Consider the following 25,689-nt stretch of genomic DNA (forward strand, 5'->3'; position numbering starts at 1 on the left):
CAGGGCATTCAATAATTACTCTGCTTGAGCTTTATCGCAATTATATATTACGTGTGTCCAGAAGATCTTCCGCAAAGAGAGCCTCCAGTATTCAAGCAGACCGACTAATTACCTTCCTGATTTGAATTAGGCGGTGGTCCAGCTAAAAATGACATAATTGCTCGCAGCGAGTGTCCAAATCTAGACAATAATCCCGGCAGGCCGAGACACCTCGATCCCAATCGTAAAAACGAAAGTGCGCATGCGTTCCCAAATTAAGAAAAAACGCGCGACGCATTGCGAAAGTGAGTCCAGCATATCATAATTAAAGACAAAGCGGCGCTGACTGAGTGAGCGAACGCACCAAAAAGGACATGTCGTCGGTGCTGGTCATCAACACTTGGCCTAAATCAGGGCGAAAAAAGCTGGCCGAGGCATCGAGCCATTACCTCAGACACGAGAAAAAACGCAAGGCAGCAGACACACTAGATCTGCGCGCGACCGCAGCCGCGAGAGAAGCAGATCACTCCGTTTTGGCCGTTCACCTCACTTTGGTGACACAATCTTGGCCTACAGGTGAACACGCACAGGCATGAATGGTGGCGCGAATAAACCCAGCGACGAGTGCAGATCAACCAGTCAAGCAGCCAGGCAACAAGAGCGATCGAGAGAGAAAAAAGAAAGAAAACTCGGTTACGGCTCTGTGTGTGTGTATGTGTACACATTGGCAGGGTGGGGCAATCAAAGTTCTCGAACAGACTGACCTACTAATTTCGCTACCAAAAGTTCTAAAGACAGTGCGTCCGAAACGAAACTCAAATTTGCAGACTGATTTTCATTCTGCCGGCGTACGCGTCGGCCGAGGCAGGCTGCGAAGGTGAACAATCAGCAAAAAAAGTCCCGCCACCCCCACCGCCGCACTGATAAGACCCCTCTACCTGCAGCAGCTACCTCGTGTTGTTGAAGGGCCGGCCAGCCAGGTCTGGCTGCGAGCGAGTGACTGTAGTGGAGTGAAAGTTCCCTTAGCTGCCGCCCGCCTGCGAATGCTGCAGACACCAGTGCAGACCGTTCGCGCCGAAGGATAGTACTGCCGCTCTGACGCCTTTGTTCTGCACCGGCAGGACTCATTGATCAGTGTTCGCGCTGTGCCACCGTGCTGATTTTACAGACTTTTCCCAAGGGACCGTAGGGCGCTGTGTCGCCGCGATGGTGCCGAAAACTGTACTTTGTCTTGCCCTGTTTGTCACTGCCGCCCTTGCTGCTGGCGAGAGGTCCCCCAATGTCGTTTACCCGACGAAGATCAATTCGACGTGGATCGCCCCGTCAAATAATAACACGACTGACAAACCGAGACCTGGCAGCAGAAATAGGTATGTTCGATTTGATCTAATTACATTTTTTAATTAAGTGGACGGAAGTTTGAATGGTAAAAAAAATTTATTTTGTGCAAATTTAAAACTGCCCTTAACTGAAAATTTGCTCCATTAAATACTTTTATTTTGATATCGGTAAAACACAATTAAAACATAATTAGTGGTCTTAACCAGAGCTATTTTCATATTTGTTAATTAACAGATTTTTTTATTAAATCGTTGGGGGTTTTAATAGAAGCAAAATTATAGGTCTATTTCAATGTCAGCGTCAGCAGCATAAGCAAACGTCAAATGTGGTTGTTGAATAAGACGAAATAATCGGCTTTTGCGCGCGTTCAGGTCTCTTTGAAGAATTTATCGTACGTAAGTCTCAGAATCATAAGCAAAACCAGAATAATAAACCAATGAATAAAAAATTAGGCTGCTTAGACGTCAAATTTGCAATTCAAAATTTTAATGCATCAAGTTGTCAGAGATAAAAAAAATCGTGAAATACGATTAATTTGATTCAATGCTTCAAATTACACGTGCAACCATTCAAACTCCCAATTCCACTCCTACAAGCGGATAACCGACTCCGATCGCTGCTTGTTATTTTTGCGTGTTTGTTTACCTGCACTAGCGGTGCGCTTATAGAAGTAAGGCTCAGCGCGACACCAGGGCCGAGTCCACGGTCAAAACAATAAAAATCGAACACGCGCGCCTGCTATTCTTTCCGCCAGCGATATTGGAGACTGAAAACATTTGAGCACGCATGCGTAAATTTACGAGATATTTAGGAAAAGGTTTAAATCGCGCTGTTCAAGCTCGCAGCAAGTTTCGATTTTTTACTCTCGGCGCGGATCATGCCTCGCAGTGGTTTTGCTTCTGCTTCTGACAATGAGACTTTACGTGCGAGTAAATCTTCAGGGAGACCTGAACGCGCGCAAAAGCCGATTATTTCGTCTTGAGGGTCAGAGCGCTGATTTACGCTTTGTTAGGCTTTAATTCGAATTTTTGGAAAGCACAACTCCCACATTTTTTCATTACCCTGATTTTAAAAATCGGATTTAAAATTCTCTCAAGAGGATCGGTTAGAAACAATAGCAGATTTTGAATCAAAGTTAGACCAAAATCGCTTATACATTTCGAGGTCCATTCACTTTTTCCTTCCGATTCAGATCGCTCTAATTTCAATTTGAACGCGCACCGTACTCGCACCTTAATCTATGGTGCAAGCTTGTAAATCAAGCAAAATAGTGAGAGAATGAAGTAGTTAAGCTAATCTGAACACGGAAGAGAGTGATTCGCGACCGGCCCCGTGGCAGAAACGAAATTCGCGCCGCCGAGTAATTGGATGCAATTTTTATTTAACCAACATTAGCATCTTTTACAATCGCATATATATGCCTTCACGAGCAGGTATATAATGGATGGCATACAGCAGTATTCGGATCACGTAGCCCGGGCGAAAATTCCGTCACATCTTATAGAAAGTGAATAAATAAACTCAAACGTGCGTAACAAGCACATGCACGGCATTACAATAAAAAAGAAGAGAATGAAAACTCGAGACAACCGCCACGAGGAGGAAAAACAACAAACAAGATGCTTCATATCGTAGTAGAACAAGAGAGATTAACAGGGAGTTGCTTCCAAATCCGATTAAGAGCGCTAGGCCTGCGCCGACGTTTTGATTTTGCCCACTGCGCCGGACGAAAAAAGAAATCGTGCATGCATAATAAAATCACTGCTTTTAGTACACATTATTAGCGGCTGATATTAACGAGCGCGGGTCGGTCCGCGCGGCGCGGCCAACGCACTTAATTTTTGGCACGTGCATGCCACGGCGATCCCAAGACGCCGATAAGTCTGCTGGCTGAAAACGAAAAGACGCACGGCAGACGCGACGAGAAGTGGGTCAATTTAACGCAATTTGTCTCGATTTGCGAGCCGCACGCATCAAAACAGTGTGAGAAAGGAAGAAAGTCCCGGCAAGGTTTTTTATTATTAATGAGCAGGTGTAGCTTTGCAGAACCTACCTCTGCGAGTCTGCGCACAGAAATTCTTTTAAATGCTGTGATAATTATATGCTTTGATTCCGGATGAGGAATAAATAAAAAGATACACAGAAAGTAGCTGTCTATTGATGTTAAAATAGCTAATGGACGTGCGGGTTGACGACCGATGTTTTTCACAGTGATTTTCGTGAAAACACCTCCTGCACTCCATGGTTGTTTCCATATTTGCATCATACAAGATTCACCAGGTTGGCAAATGAGCGTAACTTTTTAGCAATAGAGATGGCTTTAGAAGGAGCTACTAAAGCGAGTGTAGAAGTGAAGTTTAAAAATATTTGTTTTGGAAAATAATTTTCAATAATTGTATTGATGGCGATGCGTGTAACGTTTCCCATTTTCTTCTGAAAGCTTTTAATGCCAGCTCAGTCCGTTTAGAAAGGTGGATGACCAATTTGGGCAAAATTAAAAGCAGCGTTTTCCTGTAAAACACCATCATCCTATCCAAAAGCAGGCTCTTTCAACTTTCATTTCCTCCTGATTCCTGCAGTCGCATCAAAAATTTGCTCGCACCGAGAAATCCCGAATCGGTGGTCAAAAACAGCTGGGATATTCAAAGCTCTAATAGGGCCATTTCTAATCGCCCACTCGATCGAAGGCAGTTCGCAGTTTCTTCCGCGGCTCTCGTCAAAGGGGTCCTTCTTCACACTCCATTCACGTGTAGGCCACCCTGCGAGAAAGCCAGCGAGCGACTTGAATGTTCGCGTGTACTCTACTCACTTAACTAGATTTATTTTCATTCACTTGCAGGCGCGCATACGCTGTGTGAATTAGACCGTGGCGAGCGAGCGCTCTTCATCCGCATATTTTCAGCACATCCTAGCCAATGCACTTTTTCTGCACATTCACTCGGCCATTCAGGGACCGCGGTGTCAAGGTCGCCCGCAAAAAATAGCTGTTGCCGCCGCTCGTGATGCTTGATAAGAAAATTTACTTTGCGCCCAGCTTGTCGGTGATAATTGCTTGTGAAATTGATTGGGCTACTTTTGGCACGGAAACTTCCGTCCACGTGCCTGCACGGCGAAGGACAATTCGTGTGTTTATTGGCACGGGGCCGAGTTCACTCGTCACTCGGTCACGCCGTCGAGTTCACGATCGGCGGCTCCTTATTGTGCTATTTTTAATTCGGCACCTGCACTCGCGAAAACTGAACTCATCGGAATGCGATTGAGAGACTGCCGAAATATAGGCTCACTGATAAATTTTTATGACGGCAACATGAGCTGTTTCATGAAATTTAGTTATTGTCCATTGTTAGCTTATTGTTTCCAGCTACTACATTGACTCTAAATGTTAATGGCCTATTTCTAAATGTTAAATATTTTGGAAAAAAGGTAACTCTGCACATTTTTATGCTTACTCAGCGTCGCTGAAAAGAGAAAAAAATCATTCTATTATAAAATATTTTACGACCACAATAACCATTGTGTCGTATCTCCAAAATAATTTTTTAATTGCTGTAGATTCTTACAGATCATTCACTTGAAATTCTGGATAAGTTTCCTACAGAAAGGACATTCTAGAACACTCTCCTTTTCCTGGTAGAGGTTAGAAACCTGAATGTTTCAAATATAAAACAGAGATAAAGATTTAATGTCGCGGGCAGAATTAGGTGAATCAGCCAAGGTCTTTCTTGTGCCATAGTGTTATTTTACTAAGAATGAAAACAACATAAAAAATCTGGCGCACCAATCAATGATATCAACCAAGTAATTGGATTGAGTTTATTGAATTTTGCTGTCCACCGCATGCAGGTTTTTGCTTGAACAAAATTTCCCGCACAAAACCAAAGCCACGAGAGGTAAGTTAATTAATTAATTAATTAATGGTCTGGTTGCCTCACATCCTTGTGAAGCAGCGTTCGCGTGCAACTGACATAACCACAAACATATACACACAGACCAAATCTAGATTTCGGCCGACGCGAGATTATCGCATGTGGGTATATGTCTGCGCGGAGATATCGTTTCACAAAAGCGGGCTGGAACTGGCTCCGTTTTCATTTGCCACTTTCTATGTAGAAGATTCAGAGCTGGGCCGCGGCGATTATTAGCCGCCTTATCACCGCTGTTTAACAGCTGCCGTTTCTTTCTTACTTGATCAAGATATTAACTAATGATCTGAGCGATGGACGCGGAATGAAGGAATAAAAAACGGAGTGGCTGCAGGCCTGCTCTCGGTATAGAAAGTTCGCTCGGTGCACATGAAAGCAACGCAACATACATATATACGCGTCTGACACTAAAATCGTCGCGATTTTGCGGTGTCATCCTCGCCGGTCTGCTCTTTCAATCTTCAAGTGGTGTGTCCTTTTTTAGTAGCATGACCACTGAACGGGAGCTTGTGTTTGTTTAACGCCACTACTGTGCTGCAGTACTTTATTGTGGAAGTGATATAACAAAGGAATTACTTGAAACGCACTTGAAATTTATTCCTACACGAGATCTTAAATTTCAAAAGAACACTATTCTGGCTTTAAAACCGGTTAACACGCCATAAATTTAGTCGGTACATTCGGTAAGTACAGTATCAATTATTCACGTCTGTTGACTTTTCCCAAAAGTCCTGCAACGCACAAAAACATTCACAACTATATGTAAGAGACAAAAAGAAAGAACGTTTTTCTTTTCGAATTAATTATTAAAAATACGCAAAAGCGTTAATGAATGTCAACCGCCGGGACAGCTGTGATAAATCAGTCGCATCTGATCGTAGGCAATCAAGTGTGAGCGAGTGAGTGACCACAGGAGTAGAATAAAGAAAAGTGAAGGCTTGTTATTTGAGCGAGCAAAGTGCAATCACACTTGAGCTGACTGAGAGCAGTGCAATGAATGAAATCACACGCGCCGCGACACAATATTGACACTTACTTCTTCTCTCGATAGGTCAGCGGTCTTTCTTATACGCCTATATTTATTTCTTTTCACAGCACACACACTTTTCTCTTCACGCAAGCCTCTCAAGTGGGGCAGGCAGGCGCATTAATTTATTATTCGATTTATGGCTGCGAAATCGTATATTAAAAGGCGGCTGGCCGATTAGTTAGCTCCTCGCAAATGAAATTCAAAAGCAGTCGGTCCGTTCGGTTCGAACCAACAAGATTTCGGCTCTCTCACGGAAACGCAGCCCGTCATATAATAATAATACGTGTATATTGACGTGGGATATTATTACCGCTCGCTCGGTTGCTTCACTCCTGGTGCGTGTACATACTCAAGATTTATTATCATTTCTATGGTGATCTAGTATGCAGACTCATTAGTTGCGCAACCTTTGCGCTTTGATGGCTCGGCTAGCTAATCAATTACGCTTTTGGAAGGCAGCTGATAACATCTCTCTAATGGTGAGCGAGCGCACAATGCACATACCAGGCGACTTTAATGGCTGAAATTTGATACTTTTCATATTTTACCATCTTTGGTTAAAAACTGCAAGCATTATAAAAATTAAGGTACATGATAGGGCTGTAACAGTTGATTTGTGCTAAAATGAAACTTTATGGCGAAAGAAAATTTTAATGAATTGCTCCATCTTCAAATTTAAAAATATAATTACATTTTTCCATTGTTGGAGAATGGGAGTCTATTTTTTCGCTCTTATCAAAGTTAAAAGTCCTTCGTTTAGGCAAAAAGCGAGTGCAAACGCCTTGATCACGTGACTCAAGTAATCCAGCGCAAAATCTCGCTCGCGAATCTGCCGCTGTTGGATGAACACACTTAATTTTCATTCTGTTGGTTAATCTCTTTTTGAGTAGCGCAAATAATTACTGTACGCTTATCAGCAAAAAACAAGAATGAAAGGAAGCAGCTTGCACAAGCTGAACCATAACGCCTGAACTCACCGCGGTAGATTCAATTTATTAATTTATAGCAAATGGATCTGGCAAGCTCGCCTTCTAATGGGCAGCATATAGTGCAGTTCGTTCACCTTGAGTACAATTAATTGCGCAACGAGTGTGCGGAAACAATAAAATTTCTCGAAAATCGAGCAGGCGTGATCGAAATGAGCGTGTTTCGCCGCCCGCAGGCTCCGCTTGAGTCATTAAATTATATTTGTGTCAAATTATAGCATGACCGAATATATATATTTGCTGCCGGTCATAATTAGGCGAACAACGACTCATTCAATTGAGTGGCATACACAAGCGAGGTGCAACGAATGTGCAGATCATTGCACCAATAAAAATAACGTCATTTGCTCCGATTTCGCAGTCAGAGCTGTCGGGAAAGGTGGGCGACCACCACACCGACGTCTGGCCGTCTAATCGATCGCGATGGGTGGTCCAACGCGTGAAAAAGATAAAAGCCAGTCGGCCGAGAGTGTCTCTCATTACTCTGACCGAGTCTTGTTTTATTGGCGCCTTTGATGGCCGGCCGGAAATGCGGCCGAATTTAACTGCTGACAACACTCTCGGTCTCGATTCTGCAAAAGCGGGCTACAGCTCCTTTTTGCGAAAAAAAAACGCTGCCAGCAGTTGACGGGGCTGATTTCAAATGCACGCACATTCATTTATTGTCACCGTTAACGAGGTCGATCCGCGGCCGCAAATCGCGGATAAAATTGCCCGCGATCAGACCACGCATGGCAGGGTGGATTTCACAGACCCTGATTAGGTAAATAATGCCTCAGATGACTGTGAGAGGAGGTGCGAGTCTCTTCGGTCGGCAACCTTGGATGGAAAGTGGAAGTGGACGTACTGTGCATGAGCGTTAATTGTTATCACGCAGGTGAATTTCTTTAAGTCAGCTTGCGAGCTGATTTCACTCTCCGGGGAAGCAAAAAATCGGAGGTAAATGTGCGCAGCGTCAGTTTTAATACACCGCGCTCTTTGCGTACGTAATCAAGGAGAAATGACAGCTGACGTGCTGGCATATGAAATCAATGAAACCGCGGATTTACTAGGCCCCTGTGATTTTGTAGCACCATTGATTCCTAACTTGATTGGAAAGGCACAAGATCTTTGATATTTTTTTTAATTCGATAATTTATAGAGTCGCCAATTTAAAGAATTTATTACTGTCTTTGATCGAGTGCAGTTGCCTCAACAATAAGATATTATGTGAAATAAATCATTCCTTGCAGACATGCCATTAAAGCTGCAAAATAGTTTGTTTTACAATTTTGGCCAAGGTCTGCAAACGAGAGTTTTCTATTAGAAACCTCTGCCTTGGTAAAGTATTACTTGCAATTTCTTAACCTCAAATGGGACAATTTCTTGATTCGTGCCCGCCTTTTTGCGACCTGTGCCTTATCTAATTGCGCCGGTGGCAATTAAATTTAGCAACGGCACGGGTCGGAGCACAATTATATATCAAAGCACGGGGGCCAGAAGTACACACACGAGAGCCGTCTAGCCAATTTCGGTCTGCTCTATCCGCCCGACTTTCCTTCTTTCTCTATACGCATACGCAACTGGCTAAACACATGCACCTTCATGCGCATATCATTACGATCATTACAAACTCTATCTCGTTCACGTGATGTAAGAGGCAAGCATAACTCATTTGCAACAAAGGAGCTGGCCGGTCGTTTGGAAAATAAGATTTATGACACATATAGGTCCATAATCACACCCACACGACCAGCCGTGAATAGCCCCGACCGCGAGCTGATAAACTGAGCCGCGCCGCGTTGCTTTTCTCACACGGTCGTATGAGTCTGAATAAAGTCGGCGCGCCACGCCTCCCTCTGAGCGATGCAAATATCTTGGCCGTCTCGATCCAATTATTATACGCAGACCCAAACATTTTCCCAAGCCAGTTAGCTGTTGTGTAATGCGGCGGGCATGCCACTACAATGGGTATATTCAAATGTGAAATTAGGAGCAGACACGCCGACCGAATCCACTTTTACACAGTCAAAATGTGTATTCATATATACGCATACCTGTTCGGGCAGCGTAATGAAAATGGATCACAGCGGGCTCTGACAGCGGGCAAATTCAATTGAAGTTTTACAACCGACTCACAGTCGGCGAGATTAAAATACTTTTCAACTCCATCGTTAAAATCGCCGCGGAGGAACAAGAGATATTTCACAAAACGCGAAAGCAAATTGCTTCCTTGTGCATACTTACTGCCAAAAAAGGCTAATTGTGAATAATATTTTTGCGGGAAAAGTTGAGAGAGCAGTGCCGCGCGCGCTGCTAATTTAGTTTGCTCACTGTCAGAAAGTGGAAAAAAAGTGCATCGACTATTGGATTGTGGAATGCAGGTAAACGCAAATCGAATGGCGAAATCCGCGCTTCTCTCATTTCAGGCGCACGAGCTGCGTCTGAAACTGATTTTAAAATGCAGGTGAGCAAGATGAAAAGTGGTTTTCAGACTTTTTTTGTCGAGGTGAGAATCGCTTTAATTATAGCGCTCGCGCGAAGAGCGGCATGTGACGCGTCCAGTTCTTTTCCTGCAAAATAATATTCATAAACTCGAGTCCGTAATTCTGATATGGGCCATCGCTGACCCAATTTTTTTGGCCGGTCCATCGGGTCACAGTTGCAAAATAAAATTACGTCAGTAATTAGCACGCAGTCGTGCCTACAATTGAAAACTGCATTGTGATGGATGTTAATTGTGTCGATGGCGGGTAATTATTCAAATGCGGAGCGTAGATCGTGCACTGGTGATTTGGCAGCTTCAAATGAAAGAGCGTGCGTTGTTTGCATTTCGTAGCTAAACGCTAGATACAAAACAAACGGTGCCCAAATAATTACACGCACCACTAAAGGAGCTATATTTACTAATGACCTCTGGTGAGCGGCAAAAGAAAGCAGAAAAGAAACAGGAACAGTCTGCGTTTATTAATTTGCCTTTGGGAGCAGAAATTAAAAGAAACTATTTGGCATGAGGAGCGAAGCTATAACGATTAAAACTCAGAACAAGGAAAGCTGATCTTTACTTATTTTGGTGTTTTAAAATCGATGCATAACGCTAACTACCGCAATTACGCGTAATTAAAGCTAAAACACACTCATTACCGCTCTTTGCTGTCCGCCTTTGGGAGACAAGCATTTATCCTTCGAGGAATTCCTCTAAATAGTCCCTTGCATTGAGCGCAGTGAGCCAATATTTAAGACATTTTGCTACAGGTCTCGCATGCAAACGCCCAATTGGACCGCTCGTTTCAATTGGCCCGTGAAGTAGTTCATATTGCAGAACGTAAGTGAGTGCCTTGTTACTAATATAAAGTTACGCAAACCGCCGGTTTTACTTTCCGAGGACCAACTTTGAATGAACACTGTCGTAAAAACGACAGTTGTAATACGTGCACACTGCACGCACCGCAAGGGTAATTTGTGGGATTAAATAACATCTTTGAGATGCTTAAATGTGCGTGCGAAAAGTGTCAAATATTAAACTGTAACGAAGAGATGGTGAAAACACATTTTAATTGCATGCAAAAGAGTTAAGTGTTATGAAAACCACAAAACGACGGACTCTGCTTTTCCCAGCTTGCGTAAACAAAGGCTTTTTCTAAAAATAAGAAAGTCTATATATGGTGGACCCTTTAATTAATGCATTACGAGATAGCATAGCGCATACGCACACTGAATCGGGAAGTGCAAAGGTGTATAATTAGCCGAAAATTCGGGATCCTTCTATGCCAGAGGCCAAGAACTGATTCGCGGTTCACAAGGGCAACTAGACCTTACTCTGGATATACATTGCTCAGCACGCTTTTGCGTTTAGGTTACTAGGCCGTTGTCGCTTATAATTACCATTGTGATCGTTGCGGGATCGTAATTGACGCGCGACGAACGCCTTAATACTACTTCAATCATAATAATAGCAAAACAAACGGACTCTCTCATTGTCTGTTTGAATTCAGAGAGATGATTAGTTGTGATTAGCCGCTAACAATAATAAGCTGTCGAGCGAAAATCCAGTGGGATGTTGTTTATGACAAACCGATCGAAGGACGAATCTCACCTCTCCAAACAATATAATTCGGTGTCAAGAGTATTCATTTAGGGCAATCTGATGTTGCTCACAATTTCGACAAGCTAAACCCACGAACTGTCAAAAATGGTCGTCACGAGAAAGAGATTCAAATATGTAAAAATTAAAATCAGTAAGATTTTTTTAACAAGACAAGTTAAATTATCGTAAACCTTTGGAATGGTTTACGATACACAATACAATTTTTAGGCTTAAATAGAAATATTAACTAACTCATCACATATCACCGTGGTAGACTGTTTCTCAGTATAATATTGTAGCAAACAAGCAGACAGAGAGTGAGGTTTATTATTCTATTTTGTAAGAAGATCCCCTCATTTGACCTAAATGATACAATCCTTTTTTGTAAGATTTATCTCTGCTTCAATTATCTTTTTTGCAGTACTGCACACGATCATATTTGCCCAATTTGCTTGCATACTCCACACAACAATATTATTTGTTTGTTTCTTAGCCTCATTACTCATCCGCGTCGGTTTTCAATTACTCGGCTTACGCTCGCACAGGCAGTAACAAAATCTTATCACATATCTCCTCACAATTTATCCGCCGAATCTAATTACAAACGGTCCGAGCTTCAATTAAGGGCGAAGCATGATTTATGTTTTCATTTGGAAAAAGGACTCATTCGCCGCTAATTAACTTGGCAGCGCGCAGCTTAAGCCTGCGCAGAGATTTATAGGCAGTGATCCCTATCAGGTCGCTGCCGATGCAATGAAATAAAATCCGAATCTGACCAACCGGCCTCTTTCATTATGTATGATAAATAAATGTAGTGCAGTGCACACACAGCGCGCACCTGCGGTATGCGCAACAATAATTGGCATACGAAGGATACTCTCTCTCGACTGGTGAAAAATGAACGCTTTTAATTCTTTTCTTTCTTTCTTTGCGCTCTCGGGACAGTTTTATGAAGGCTGTGTTATTGTTGCTTTGCACCTGTAAGCTTCATTATTTTCTTACTATGCGTATCAATGTGAGCGTTGCATAACGAAACGTGCACTGTTGCGATTGACTGTGAGATCATTTCGACCCGCGATTTCCGCTTCAATTAGGCGAAATCGATCGAATTTTCACGCATGACTGAAATTGACATCGTAATTTGGCCCTCGTGTTTGCATTCAAGAGAAATATTAGCATCGCCTGCAGCTCTAGGTTGGTGCGCAGCACAAGCAAATCACTTTTGCACGCGGCTAAGTAGGGGAAATTTTTTTAAATTCATCTGGCTCTTGATCTCACGCGGTCGCAATTGAAAAATAGTTTGTTTTAGGAGTGGAAAATAATGTGTCCCTCGCTCGAAAGACTCGTGACACGAGTGCCATTGAGAGGCCCGGCTGATTGTTATCGGGGAAAAATGTTTTTGGCATTGACATAATAAAGTGCATTGAAATTGGCTGCGAAAGATGGTAATCACACTTCGACTTTTGGATATAATTAATCCCCTCTGCAACTGTAACACATCATTATTCTCAAAGATAAATGAGGAAAGTAGCAAACGGAACGGAGTCTTTATTTCTAAAATGCATTTTCAGTGGCAACTGCAACATTAATATATCAATCTGCCTTCGGCAACTAATCAATTTTACATTTTAATTAAATCGGACGACTGATACAATTTGCAACCTGTTAATTCGATTGAACGGTATCATTGTCGATCCCGCACTTCGCCTCAGGCTTTAGAATGAATGAAAGGCCCAAAGCCAGCATCTCAAATGATATAAGGTTCAATCATGTATATCACAAAATATCGATTTCATCTAGTTGGGAAGCTGTACGTGTTAGATTGGCGAGTTCGTAAAAATAAAACATCATCAAACGAAAGTGTGTTTCTCAAAAGCGGCTAAGACGACGACAGCTTCCTTAATGACATAATAATTACTATATTAATGCGCAGATAATGCAAAAAATCTTCCTGAGTGCCTTACTTAATCACATGGCACCGAAGTGCCGAGATTTTGAGCAAGCTAGGACCATTAGTTGAGTTAAGTAGCGTGACCAGCGAAAAAACAGCGCCCAAGTACACCAGTCCGGTTAATTATACGCCATTTTATTCAGAAAATATGCCAATTATTGCATTCTATACATCGATATGCCATTAAAGAAGCACGAGCATGCGGGTGCTTTATAACATTTCACTCTGGATTCGGACATTAGTGCTCACGCAAAAGTCAATTATTTTTCAATCTCCAGTGAGAAATCGGCGTACCGGTCGGCGATAGAAATCTTTTCTTATTCATGAGGTGATCGAGCTGAAAGATTTTTGAGATTCACTCGTGCTTGCATGCTTTCCGCATGCGATCATTGTGGAGAACGCGCTCATTTTCACCTACGCTCGCTCACTCCCAGCATGTTCTTAGAAAATTCGCATGCGAACTTCTCATAGTGTGCACTAGTAGAAAATAAGGAAGTTTGCATTTGATTTCGCCGCTTAACTCAACTAGAGTGCGAGAAGCGTCTCACACTTATTAACTAAATTGTCAACAACTCCAGTTCTCACGCTCTCGCGCGAAAACAAACGTTAAACTAGTTTAGCTCTTATTTAGAGTTGATTAAGTTTGTGTTGCCGTGTATTTGAATAGGAACTAATTATGCAATTTAGCTCTTATTTAAACACAAACTTGTTAATGTGTATTTTAACATATTTTCTGTTGGCCTTTTAATTATTTGTAGTAATGAAAAATAATCAGCTTGGGCAGCTTGAAAACACTGAGATAGCTGCATTTCGTTTTTAACTAAAATCAAATCCTCCTCGATTTCTAATTTTGTTTGATAAAAATGTAATGCCTTTCCTATTTCTTAACTTTGAGTCTAGTATTCAACAATAAACCGTCTTCTGACAGATCCAACCAGCTAGTCGAACAAAAAGCGCAAGTCGTAACTCAAACGTTATAAAATACGCGGACTTTCGATTTCGCAAGTGACCGGGTCAATGCTGTTATAGCCAAGTTATCGATCTTTTCGTTCATGTAAGCCTATACTTAAGACCTCGATATTTCCTGCTACCTAAATATGGGCGGTGATCCGAAATTGAAAGAAAAAACTGGCTTTAACTTTGTGCCGACTGGCTCGTGAGTAATGGCCACGCGAGAAGAAATTTTTTAAGTTCTGTGTTTTATGTGCTGCGGCAATGAATTCGGCTTAAGTATGCAATAAAAATCGCAATTTTCTCCTGCTTCGATTAAATTACAGTTATGCAACACGTCTGGCGTCCAGCGTGCGCCGGATGCATATAATGACAATCCGCCAATTTCACTGCAGATTTCACCCAGAGCAAAAACACTCCAGTCAATAGTTAAAATCTTGCTCGTTCATATATGATCAGTTTTGCAGTCATGGTGGTTGGCTTTCATGATCAAGATTCGATTGTTTTATGCCGATTTTTCACTACTTAAGGTTTTATTTGTTCTTTCTCTCTGCACGTAAAAAAGAACGTTAGAAAGCACTATCAGTCTGTTGTTTCACTGCTGGGGATCTCGTTCTCTCCTTTTCTTTCTCTAGAAGTTAGTAGTGCGAGCGGCAAATGAAAAGTGCAAACAGTGTTTGTTTGCCGGTCGATCGGTCGTATATAAACAAAGTGCTGAAACTTTACTTTCCATGTGTGCGCGGAATACACAATGCGCATATACACACAGCGCGGGGAAAGAGCAGCTGATTAGATCGGCGCCGCCGTTCAACGCGCTTTTTAACAAAGTTATCCAACACAATCGGCCCCAGGTTGGAGCACACGACAAGAATTATGGAGCTTTGGCCAGGTCGCGTTTCCTTATTATCACCAATATTGCCTTTTTTGCACCAGTTTCTCCTTCCCTCCCGCTAAGTGCATTACTCTATTGCTAGAATTAAGTGCACCATTACTTTCAAATGCCTGATTTAGCGTGCTGGTTTAAATCGCTTTTTCATAACAAAACACCACGCCAGCGACACAATGGAAATTCCAGCCTCCGAAGGTTTTCGGCTCGGGGTCTAAGGCCTCTGCTCACACCTGGACTCCTCAATTTGCTTAAATTGTCAGTCAAAACAAGGGAGATGTGCAAGGTTTGACTCCATAAATGTTTTCACGGTGGCCAACGTCGGTTGAAAAGATTATGCAAAACCGCAAACTGGCACCGTGACTCTGCAACACGTAGAAGCACAAAAACGTTTTGTAAACTAGCGCCAGCAACAATATGAAATCAGCCGCGATACGCGGTCAAAACTGACTGTAATTTCTTTGATGAGCTGCGTGCAGAATGTTGCTGAGTAACGATGCGTGGACGAATCTTAAAGATGCGCAAGGCGTCACGAGCTCTCTTTGGATTTGATAATTAGCAAAATTGTGAAATTCGGACAATTTTAGGACATACTACTCTTCGGCTCTTTTGATATAAGCTGTCCGCCACATATTGTCTTTAAGTGCGGTAATTTTGCACAAGAAAAGTTTTGACATACCATGACATTAAAGTTTTGAATAGTTCTCACGTCACAAGTAAAAGGGTCTTAATGACTAAGGGCTAAAAGTAGCAGCACATTTCCTTTTTGCCTAATGAATATTTGCACTTTACATGATGTATAAATGCTTTTAGAAAATTTGATAGTATTAGCGGCGGGTGTGAATCGTTTCATTATTAATTACCAGACTCTACAGTAGCAATGGCTTTCCGTGTGCCAGAGAACCCTAACTAAGAAAAATAAATCTCTTTCGCACGACCAGGTATGATAGAATAAACTTGGCTGATAAAAAAGGTTTTCCAGAAACACAAGCACCAAATCCCAGTTGCGGTAAAGTGGCCGGTCAAGCGTCAAACCGATTGTTCTTTACGAACAAGAAGTGAATGTGTGCTGACTGCGCTTTATTTTGATCTGATTGCGGCGCATATTGTGCGACCTGGGATCGCTTAACGCACTCGTGACTCCATGATTTTGATTGACAGTCCGTCCGTGTTATGCTGGAACTTTTTATTCGGCACGGAATGAGAAAGTGAACTTCAGCCGGTAGCAGAATGATAATCACTGAGCGAGTTTTTAGAAAGAAAATGCATGATGATTTGAAGTGCTGATTTTCGAACAATCGGCTGTGCGCGCGGCGAGGAAAGGAGGCGGCTGCTCAAGCTGATGACCTGCAGGTTAAATGCCTCCATTATTGTTTTGTGTTATTGTTCACCGGGAGGATGTGAGCTATAATAAGCGAGCGAGTGCCACGCGGGCAGATCGCAATCGACGGAAAGCGAAAAGGTGTGAAGAAGTTATGCGTTCGCGCGCGAGATTGATGGTTTCCTTGCGTCAGCGCAATAAAATCGCATAAATCACAATTTGCACAAAGGCAGTTCACGGTGAAAAACAAACAGCAATGATTGCGAAAAGAATAAAACGATAAATCAGAGCAAGCGATGTGTGTTTCATGTGGATAATTCCATTTGCATGAATCGTTTATAAAAATATTTATTTCCTGACGCCCACGCGTGTTGTGACTTTTGGGCGACGCGGCCACGCCTGTTGTGACTTCTAACCTCTCGTGAAACTAGCCTCTGCGATGCTTGCTCACGCGGACCTTGAAATTTGAATTTATATCTGCGCGAATGAAGATCGCATAATCACATTATTTAAAGAGTTACGCCGTGCAGTTGGGTGCGGTCCTTAGAAGCAAGGTGATCCCGCTGCCGCTGGTGTCACCACAGAGTGCTAAATTGACCAAGTTTTCACATTGAGTGACAGTTTAATTTTCACAAAGCATAAATGCGAAAAATTGCAGTCGCGCATTTTGCATTTTTATCGTCACGGACCAAAAATCAAATGTGATTATGCGGGTTCCTTTAAATCTAATGATATAAATAATATACTTTCAAAAGGAAAGCCTGGCTGCATGGTGGCATTTTGGGATGTATGAAAATAATGCCGAATTTGAATTTTCAGGCAATTATTGTGAGTCAGTACAGGCGAGATAAAAATCAAGTGCTGCGCGTTTATAAGGCTTATGAAATATGGACAGGATGATAAGTGGTCGTTTGTCCAGCGTTATAAGCCCGCCCGGTCTGGCTGGATACTTTCAGTGCGTATTTAAAAAAGTCAAGCGTGTGTTGCGGTAATTTTGTCGGTTACGGCTGCCGCATAACACACTCACTTTTGGTGGATTTCAACACAGAAGAGGCGCCGAAATGCCACGCAGACAACAACTTCATGATCTTCATTCCCATGGAATATGCGCGAAAAGTTTAGAATTTGAATTTCGCGTGACCACGTACACTTTCTTATTCACTTTTGTTCGGAGAGCGGGTTCATTAAAACGCACGCCGCTTTTGCAACCTTCCTTGGGCTAATCACTCACTTAAAGGTATAACCCCGCGCGCGGCGGCAAGTAAATCAATAAAATTAAAAGCATCTAAGTATGCGCGCGCCGCCCGATTTGCAGGCGAATTTCTAAAATTTATTGCACCCATCCGTTTCATTCCGCACGCCGCGCGGAAAACCAAAGGAAACCGACCGACGGAGCGTATTTTACGACGGCAACTCCTCTTCTTGTTGCCAGAATTCGTCACGAGACAGTATAAATAATAACAACGAAATTTCATCTCCTCCGCCTGCATTATTAACGCGGCGTGAAAGCAGCTCCCATTAGCAGGGCCACCGCCGGTGTCTGTGTTTATGCACTGGCGCAGCAACATGGAGGAGATGATGATGATCCGATGGTAGACGACACTGTAATTTACGACTCGGCGTGGTAATTATTATTCCAACACACAATAGCTAGCCAGGGCGCTTCGTGGATATTGTTCCAGATCAACCGCTGCATTTTCTCTTCCTCCTTTCTGCCAGGTGTTCCCCGGTGATGTTTTAATAGCTTCAAAGAAAGTCAATCAGCGCGCTTTGACAATGGCAAAAGCTCCTCACTGTCTTTTCGGCATCCCGGAGCGAGACAAAGGATTTCTTCTCCCGGCGGCGGCTGCACTCGCGAACCAAACAGCCAACGCCTAAGCAACCTTGCCCTTCATTTCGCCAAGGATATCTGCTCGCAGACTTCAGATTAATGTTTGATAGCACACCCTCTCCCTGCTGGGGAATCTTGTGGAATTTGGTTCAAATCACGCTGTGTCCGGGTGAAAACTTATGCTGGGGGAACGAAAGGTTCTTTAGGACGCGATAGTTTAATTATTTTTATCTCTCGTTTCGATTGAAAATGAAAATAGAAATAAAGCACTGATCCGATTGCAAAACACTGCACTTGGCAACAAGCCTCCTCTTTGCAGAGGCCAACTGGTTGTTTGATGTTTAAAAAGAATTGCAGAGACACGAATAAATGAAATAGAGTTTTAACTTCCCAAAGGGACATGTTATATAAAATATCAATCTAAAAACACAGCATAGCCATTAAAGAGTGCAAAGCAGGTACTACTGTATGCATTACATTATTGAAAGCATAGTGTTGTGCAGGTCATGATTATCATTGAAAAGTGCAAAGTACACAATAAGGAAAGCAACTGATATCGCATCAGACCTGTTCTAGGTACACAGCACGTAAAATTGAGTCGTCAAACACTATTTGACAAGCACTTAATTAGACTGGCCCAGCGAAACTAACCTTGCGCGCGCAGAGGCGAGAGCAATTGAGAAAAGTTGAATTTTAAGGGCGAGGCCGGTGTGAGTAGTTCAGTTTCTTTGCCTATAAATTGTCTTTTCGCCTGACAGAAGAAAAGAGAGGCCGCTTTAAAATAATTTCTGACGAATTATCCTTGGCAGACTGCGGCAAGACTGCATCTCTACGTTCGCATATATCCAAATTAAACGTTAATTGAAACATTGCTCATTACAGTCGTGCGCGTCCATTACGCAGGGCAAATACCACATCTGCTAAATTTGCTCACTTCTTGAGCCCTAATTAATACGATTCCGAAACAGCTTTCACTCGTCTGAGAGTTCCAACACTTATATGTGATGCCAGTCGCCACATTTTGGGACGAAAAATACAGTGTTAACTGACAAATAAGTGAATTTAATTGCTCAGGAATAATGGCTACCTTTGCATGCAAAAGGAGCTGGACCGAGCTAAAAAGCATTTAATTGCTCATAATCATCGTGTGCGAATAATTGAGAAATTAGCATCAAGAGGTGGCTTAATTGATTTGACGGACAGAACCTTTGACTTTTAAGTGGATAGCGCGAGTCATTATTATTTTGTAATAAGTTATTAAATCGCTGGCTGGCGAGAAACTCGTTTCAATGACATTTCCAGTCGGATAATAATTTGCTAATTAATGTCGTTTGCGCAGCAAGCAAATAATTTAATATTAATTGCTGCGCACGCACGTAAATCCAGATTTTCAGAGTACTCGCCGAAGAATTTGTCGCTTTTTGCGTTGGCTGATCAACCAATTATTATGTGCTGTGTGTGTTCAATTATGCAAAAGTGGCAGAATGAGCGGTTTGATTGCATAACACGCAGCCGCTCCAGATACTTGATGCTATTTTTTGTGTCGCACGACCAAATAAAATGTGTTGCCGGTCGACAAGGTCTATTAGAAAGATGAAAGCACCTCAGCGTATAGACATGCTCAGGACTCACAATCTTTTTGCACTTGCCGACGCGCTCGAGTGTCGGCGAAAAGCGGCGAAGATAAATCAGTTGATACTGGATCTGCATCTGCGATGATTCATAGCAATGCAACTGCTCTCCGTGTAGCTGCAGACTTTCTATGAACCGCAATTAAACACCTGTCTTTAAGATTTTCAGCCAATGTCCCATTTACCTACGAGCGACTGTGTTAACGTCCGCCAAATTATCAGAAATGGCAATCGGCAAATCGGATGTCTAGTGTAACCGGCGAAAATCTGCATTTATTGAAAACTAGGTCAAGAATCTGGTCCACCGTCAAAATTTGGTCGATAGCTACTAGAATATTGCTCCGTGCACAGCAACAGGCCAACCAACAAAATATACTTTGTTAAATTGCAAAGAGTCATGCAGCGCTTTTTTGCTCCCGATCAAGTGGTCCCGCGTTGAAATCTCCAGACAGTCTTGTTATGCACGAAGTGAGAGCAGCGTGTACGTGCGCACATGTGGGCACCACGCGCTCGTAATCATTTTGTACCGCCGGAGAAATTGGGTGTCTTTGAACTTTGGCACAAGGTGATCGCGGCGAATGTAAATTATGGTGAAAATTATTTCTCCAACTTGATAATTACTGTGCCGGGCTACATATTCATACAGGGGGGCGTGTGATTGTATGTAAATGTGACGGCGGCGGCAGCAGCCGGCTGCTCTCGCGCGACCCGCCGCGTTACTGGTGCAAGGACATCCAGTCTATGTGTGCAGCAAGGTGGTTCGACCTGAGAGGAGTTGGCTGCCCAGGGAAAGAGTGAAATGATTGAAAACACTCAGCCAGAAGTGGCCTCTAACAATAATACCATTATGTACGTGCGGGTCAACAATTAGACCATTGTACTGAGTACATGAGGTATTATCTGTTCCTATCGCGCACCGCCGTGGGTTGTTTTTATCCTACAGCGACTGATGGAACGATACAACTCACCTTTTTGTTACATGTAAAACATAAATACAATATATATTCATGTCTGCCATTTTTTGCTGATCAACAGCCTTGAATGCAGTAGAATAATAATTGTTTTCGAGTAACAAGTACAAATTGATATCGCATTTGGGGGAGGTCAGGGGGAGGTGGAATTAACATTCAAACGCATGAGATTAATTCGGTTTCAGACCTTGGACTCAAATGCTGTTTAAGACAACGCACTAGGCAGAGAGAAATGCTTTTTATTGTAAACAAAATAAAATTATCTTTAGCCCCGCCACGCCTCCGGTGAGAAAATTCTCTTTCATGACCGTGTGCATAATTTTTCACAGTCCGTTCATAATTTTATGACCAGCAAACTCGATCACGCAAGAATCCAGGGCTATTACCGATTTCCAGAAATACGTCGACCATGAAATTTTAACCCACTTTTGCAAAGTGTTTTTTTCTTCCACACAAATCGTTGCAAATGGAAAATCATTTGAAGCGAATGGACCAAAATGGTCAAAAACAGCGCACTTTCCAATGGCCTGTGGCAAACATTATGGCGCGGGAATCCACCCGGCCGCAAAAAATATATTATATCAATTTGATACACACAGAGACCGGGACTGTCTTTCTTTCGTAAGGTTGATTTAAAAAAAGCTTTGTAAGGCAGCAGGTTGAACTATTAATTCGTCCGGCTGTTAGAATAACACTTCCTTCGCCAAGGCCACAAATGCGGGCCCCACCTTACCGCTATCGTGGCAGGCTTGCTGGGTCCGCTCGTTAAATCTGCATGATCGAAGCAGTTAATTGTTGTCGGCTGCACCTGTTGCTGAGTTGTGATGAATGCGATTCGAATAGCAGAGAATTACACTCTAATTGGAGCACCGCATTGAAACTCAATTTCCTGTGCCTAATTAGCGCAAATTCAGAGCTCCGCATTAATCATGATTCTGATCCAGGAACGAAATGCTCCCGAGAAAAAATACTCACCTTGGAAGTGATGATGAAGCTCATTCTTCTTCAAATGCTTCGTTCGTTTATGCGTGGCAATCTGTTTTTATTTGCAGCGTGTATACCACGAAGGCTCAGTGCAAAAATACTTTTCGCAGAAGGACGGATGCCGTAGAGCAATAAAATGAGTAGAATTTGATATAATTACGTTGCGTTGTTCGAAGGTCAGTACTTAACCTATGAACCGCATGAGAATGTAAGTAAGAATTTGCACGCGGCCGCACCAATTTTCGCCCGTCCTTTGCTTTATTACCAAGCAAGCAGCTCTGTGTAGCAGATCATTCGGCACGCCCGCCGAAAGCGGCGAAAAAATTGCGAAAACAAAGCGTGATTCGCATTAGATGGCCAGATGAAAACGCCGTTTTCCCATCATGCAATAAATAGTTTAGCCACAGAGGAGTGCACAATAAGGAGAGATGTACGACGGAGTTTGGAGGGCGAGCACGCGGTTGTTTTACTTATCACAACAGATATTCCTACAGATTGATAACATATCTAGTGACGTTGCATTACGCAGATAGCAGAAATAACGAAGCGTCATATTTGATCAATTCAAAATCTATATTGATGTTCTTGTTTGAGAGATGTGGACTAGTCGGGGTCGAAAATTGTGGCAAATCTATACGCCAACAAAGCGTGAGAATACTTGAACCAGCAAAAAATGGTTTGTTTGGCTTCCAAAATATTGCTATAAACTATATATTGCATTTTATAATAGGTTAAAACCAAACAAGACAGCCCATTTATACTTTAATTGCTTGTATAATTCAACAGCTATTCCAATGAAACTTATGCGAAGGCCGTAATTGGCTGGCGGAAAATTTTTGCTAAGCACTAAAAACCTTGTGACATTTCTCTAATTAAAGAAAAAATTAAATGAATTGTTACGCAAACAAACAATTAAAGGATTTTTGTCGACGCTCTTTCTTCAGAGTTTTGACTCAACTTTTATGATGTTGTGTGCAAATGAATGCATATTGTCAAATAAAATCGGTTATTAGAAAGTTAATTGCGACGTAAATTTCACCCGCCACCGAAGCTTTGACGCGCGGAAGAGTTATTCGCGAGTCCGCTGGCTATGACACCATATAATACGGAGTGTGTTGTGTTCGTTATAATCGACAATCAGAATGCAAATTCACGGCCCTAGATTCGTCTCACGAACTCTATTATTTTGCCATCAATTTTGCACGCAGATCAGTCACGAGTAATTTATGGCGGCTTAATTATTTTTATTATGCTTGCTCGCGCGAGCCGTGTGTGCCTGCCACCAAATTCGAATTTCGGAAAGCGAGCGTGTCGCTGCCGCTGGGAAACGACAACGGGTGGGTGAGGCAACCGCACCGCTCTGAGTCTGAACGGAACTTCATCTCTGCTGGTGTTTTCTCTCCACCTGACCGACCGACTGCCCGCTGTTCGTGCGCGGTAAAAAACAATCGGCCTAAGTTTTCAAAGTCACTGCGATGAATTCGAGAAAGGCTCTGGCAAGCTCACCAGCCAGACCATGACCACTTATATTTTATGCTCTCGGCGGTGCTTTACTTTTGTGAAGGGGAATGCAATTATTCCCGTTTATCTGCGTCGTTCTCTTATTCTCGATTTGAAGAATGCGTTTGTGTGCGATGATCTGATTTTAACCAATTTAAGCTCAGCACGAAGCGCTACTGATGGAATGAAAGAAAGCACTCTATTAAGCCTTCAATAAAGCGCTTGTGTCTGAATACAGAGCAAAGCAAATACAAGCTTTCCTAATGAGTGTTATAAAATGTGAAAGCAATTATTTGTTTAACTGATCTCTGATGAGTTTGTATGTTATTATTACAATGAAAAAAATGAAATAAGTGCTGGAGGAGTCTGCCTTGAAACATGCTAAAATGACTTTTGAAAATTTACAGGCAGATCATACGAGATGCGTGATTGAAACAAAAAAAAAACAAGACCGTGTTGGGTCCAAGCGAAACAGCTCGGGCGGATGACCTGCACTGCTTACTATAATCGCAGTCTCATGTGCAATAGTCCCTTTTAATTTCGCATATTTACAAACAAGGTTTTGATGACAGCGGCAAAAAAATCAGCAGCATCACCTACCAAAAATTTACTCAACTTACTTCAAATTGACATTTTAGCTCATGCAAACTGCTTTTCGCAACTACCTTAATATCTGCCGTTTTTTCCTCCCGATACCAACTTTTAACGACTTAGATGAAATCTAACAGGTGGCATTTCGCACTTTTTGCGTTTCAACGCGGCGAAATAGCCGACCATTCGGGTCACGACAATATCGCAAACAATCAATCGCCACAAAGCTTTCAAACAAACCAACCACAGGCTGGCCCACAGCTAGCCGGCCCAACGCGCAAACGTTTTCCGCATTAAAACGAGTTTTTGAGACACGTTGCACGGAATACTCCGCCGCGATTCCCCTTGACTGCCGGTGCCGGTGGGTCCAGGCAGCGCGCGCGCGAGAGAGAAAGATGATCAACCTGTTGCAAAGATCAATGGATCGCCACCACAATCAGTGAAAGGTGAACCTCGCACGCGGCGGCGGCGGTGCAACCGGTACACACACACACACACACACGCACGCACGCGCACGCAACCGTCGAAATATATGACGTAAAGTGGATAATTTGAAATCGCAAACGGGTCCTACCTTGTATTGGCATGTGACAGCGGCGCTGAGTTGGCGCTTGGTACCCCAGCGAGCGGTAATTGCTGGCGGCGCGTTCCTCCTCAATTAGCAGCAGCGGCGGTGGCGGCGACTCTGCGGAATACATATATACACATGATTTATCGGCATTCGATCAAAATGTAAATTTGCAGGAATAAATCATGCGAGCGTGAGTGAAACTCTATCGTTCATTATAGATGCAAAAATTGGGTTAGAAATAGCTGGGAAACGCGGTATTTAAAATGTAAACTAATGCCGATATCTGAATCACTGCTTTCTTTCTCATCGATCAAAGTCACAATTTTTACATGTAAAAGAGATTAATTCAAGTAGTTCATCCGCAAGTTAGCTATTAACAATTTTACATACTCCATAACAACGACGTTCTATGCGAGTTAGCTAAAAATAATCCTTTAAAGATTTTGACGTTTTGGATCAAGTCATCAATCCTGTTTTGACTAGTTCTGACATGAGACGACAGCGAGCTCTAAAAACTGCATGATTAATGTCTTATACTATTTTATATCTGAAAGACAAACTTTTGTGCCAGTTAAAGTTGACCTCATCTTTTCCGTTCGCAGCCGTCACCTCTCTTAATTTGTAATTTAAAGCGCCATTACATCAAAAGACTTTAAAAAGAGAGCTAACCCTACAGCGATTGGAACTGCCTTTATCAAGAACGGACGTTGCACCGGTTGCGTAATTCTTAACTGCTTGAGAAATCTTACCGCTCGTCACATCTGTTAAATACACTTTCCTATAAAAAAAATTAAGAATCTGAGTGTGAATGGACGGGTGGTCAATGCAATTTCGCGACTGTCATTAATTAAAATGCCCTCGCGACAAGATATAATTTAAGTGAAATGGGTTTTGTTTTTAAAGTATTTAAAGCGATTATTTACAGCGAGCAATCACTTCATTCACTTGCAATAACGCGGCTACTTATTTCACTTTCGACGCGGCATACCGCACGAGGAGTATAATAAACCGAACGAATTTCGCTCAGACCGCTATAGCTGATTAATGGTATTTACGACCTCAGCATCAGCACTACTTGTTTCCTCCTCGTGCAGACTGAGGGGAGCAACGCCGAAATCAAATCAGGCGCCCTCCGTGACTTTGCTGGAAATGCTGCAGGTGCCAGTGGAAGAAACG

General features: G+C 42.6%; 2 protein-coding genes across 3 annotated transcripts in view; one reads left to right on the plus strand and one right to left on the minus strand.

The window, feature by feature from the left end:
• The window catches only part of LOC135941557 (centrosome-associated protein 350-like), a 102,942-nt gene that overhangs the window by 62,568 nt on the left and 14,685 nt on the right, over positions 1-25,689 (minus strand). For both annotated transcript variants that reach the window (XR_010574992.1, XM_065487176.1), the window contains exon 4: positions 24,517-24,627. Coding sequence is in view for 1 of the 2 variants with exons in the window: in XM_065487176.1 (XP_065343248.1) it covers positions 24,517-24,627 (111 nt within the window). In the remaining variant the exon portion in view is untranslated. The remainder of the gene's footprint in view (positions 1-24,516; positions 24,628-25,689) is intronic.
• Positions 960-25,689, plus strand: part of LOC135941562 (angiopoietin-4) — a 36,013-nt gene continuing 11,283 nt past the window's right edge. Inside the window, exon 1 of the mRNA XM_065487181.1 lies at positions 960-1,349. Within this exon, the coding sequence (XP_065343253.1) occupies positions 1,186-1,349 (164 nt within the window). The 5' untranslated portion in view covers positions 960-1,185. The remainder of the gene's footprint in view (positions 1,350-25,689) is intronic.

This window comes from Cloeon dipterum, chromosome 3 (genome assembly GCF_949628265.1).
Source record: "Cloeon dipterum chromosome 3, ieCloDipt1.1, whole genome shotgun sequence".
NCBI lineage: Eukaryota > Metazoa > Arthropoda > Insecta > Ephemeroptera > Baetidae > Cloeon > Cloeon dipterum.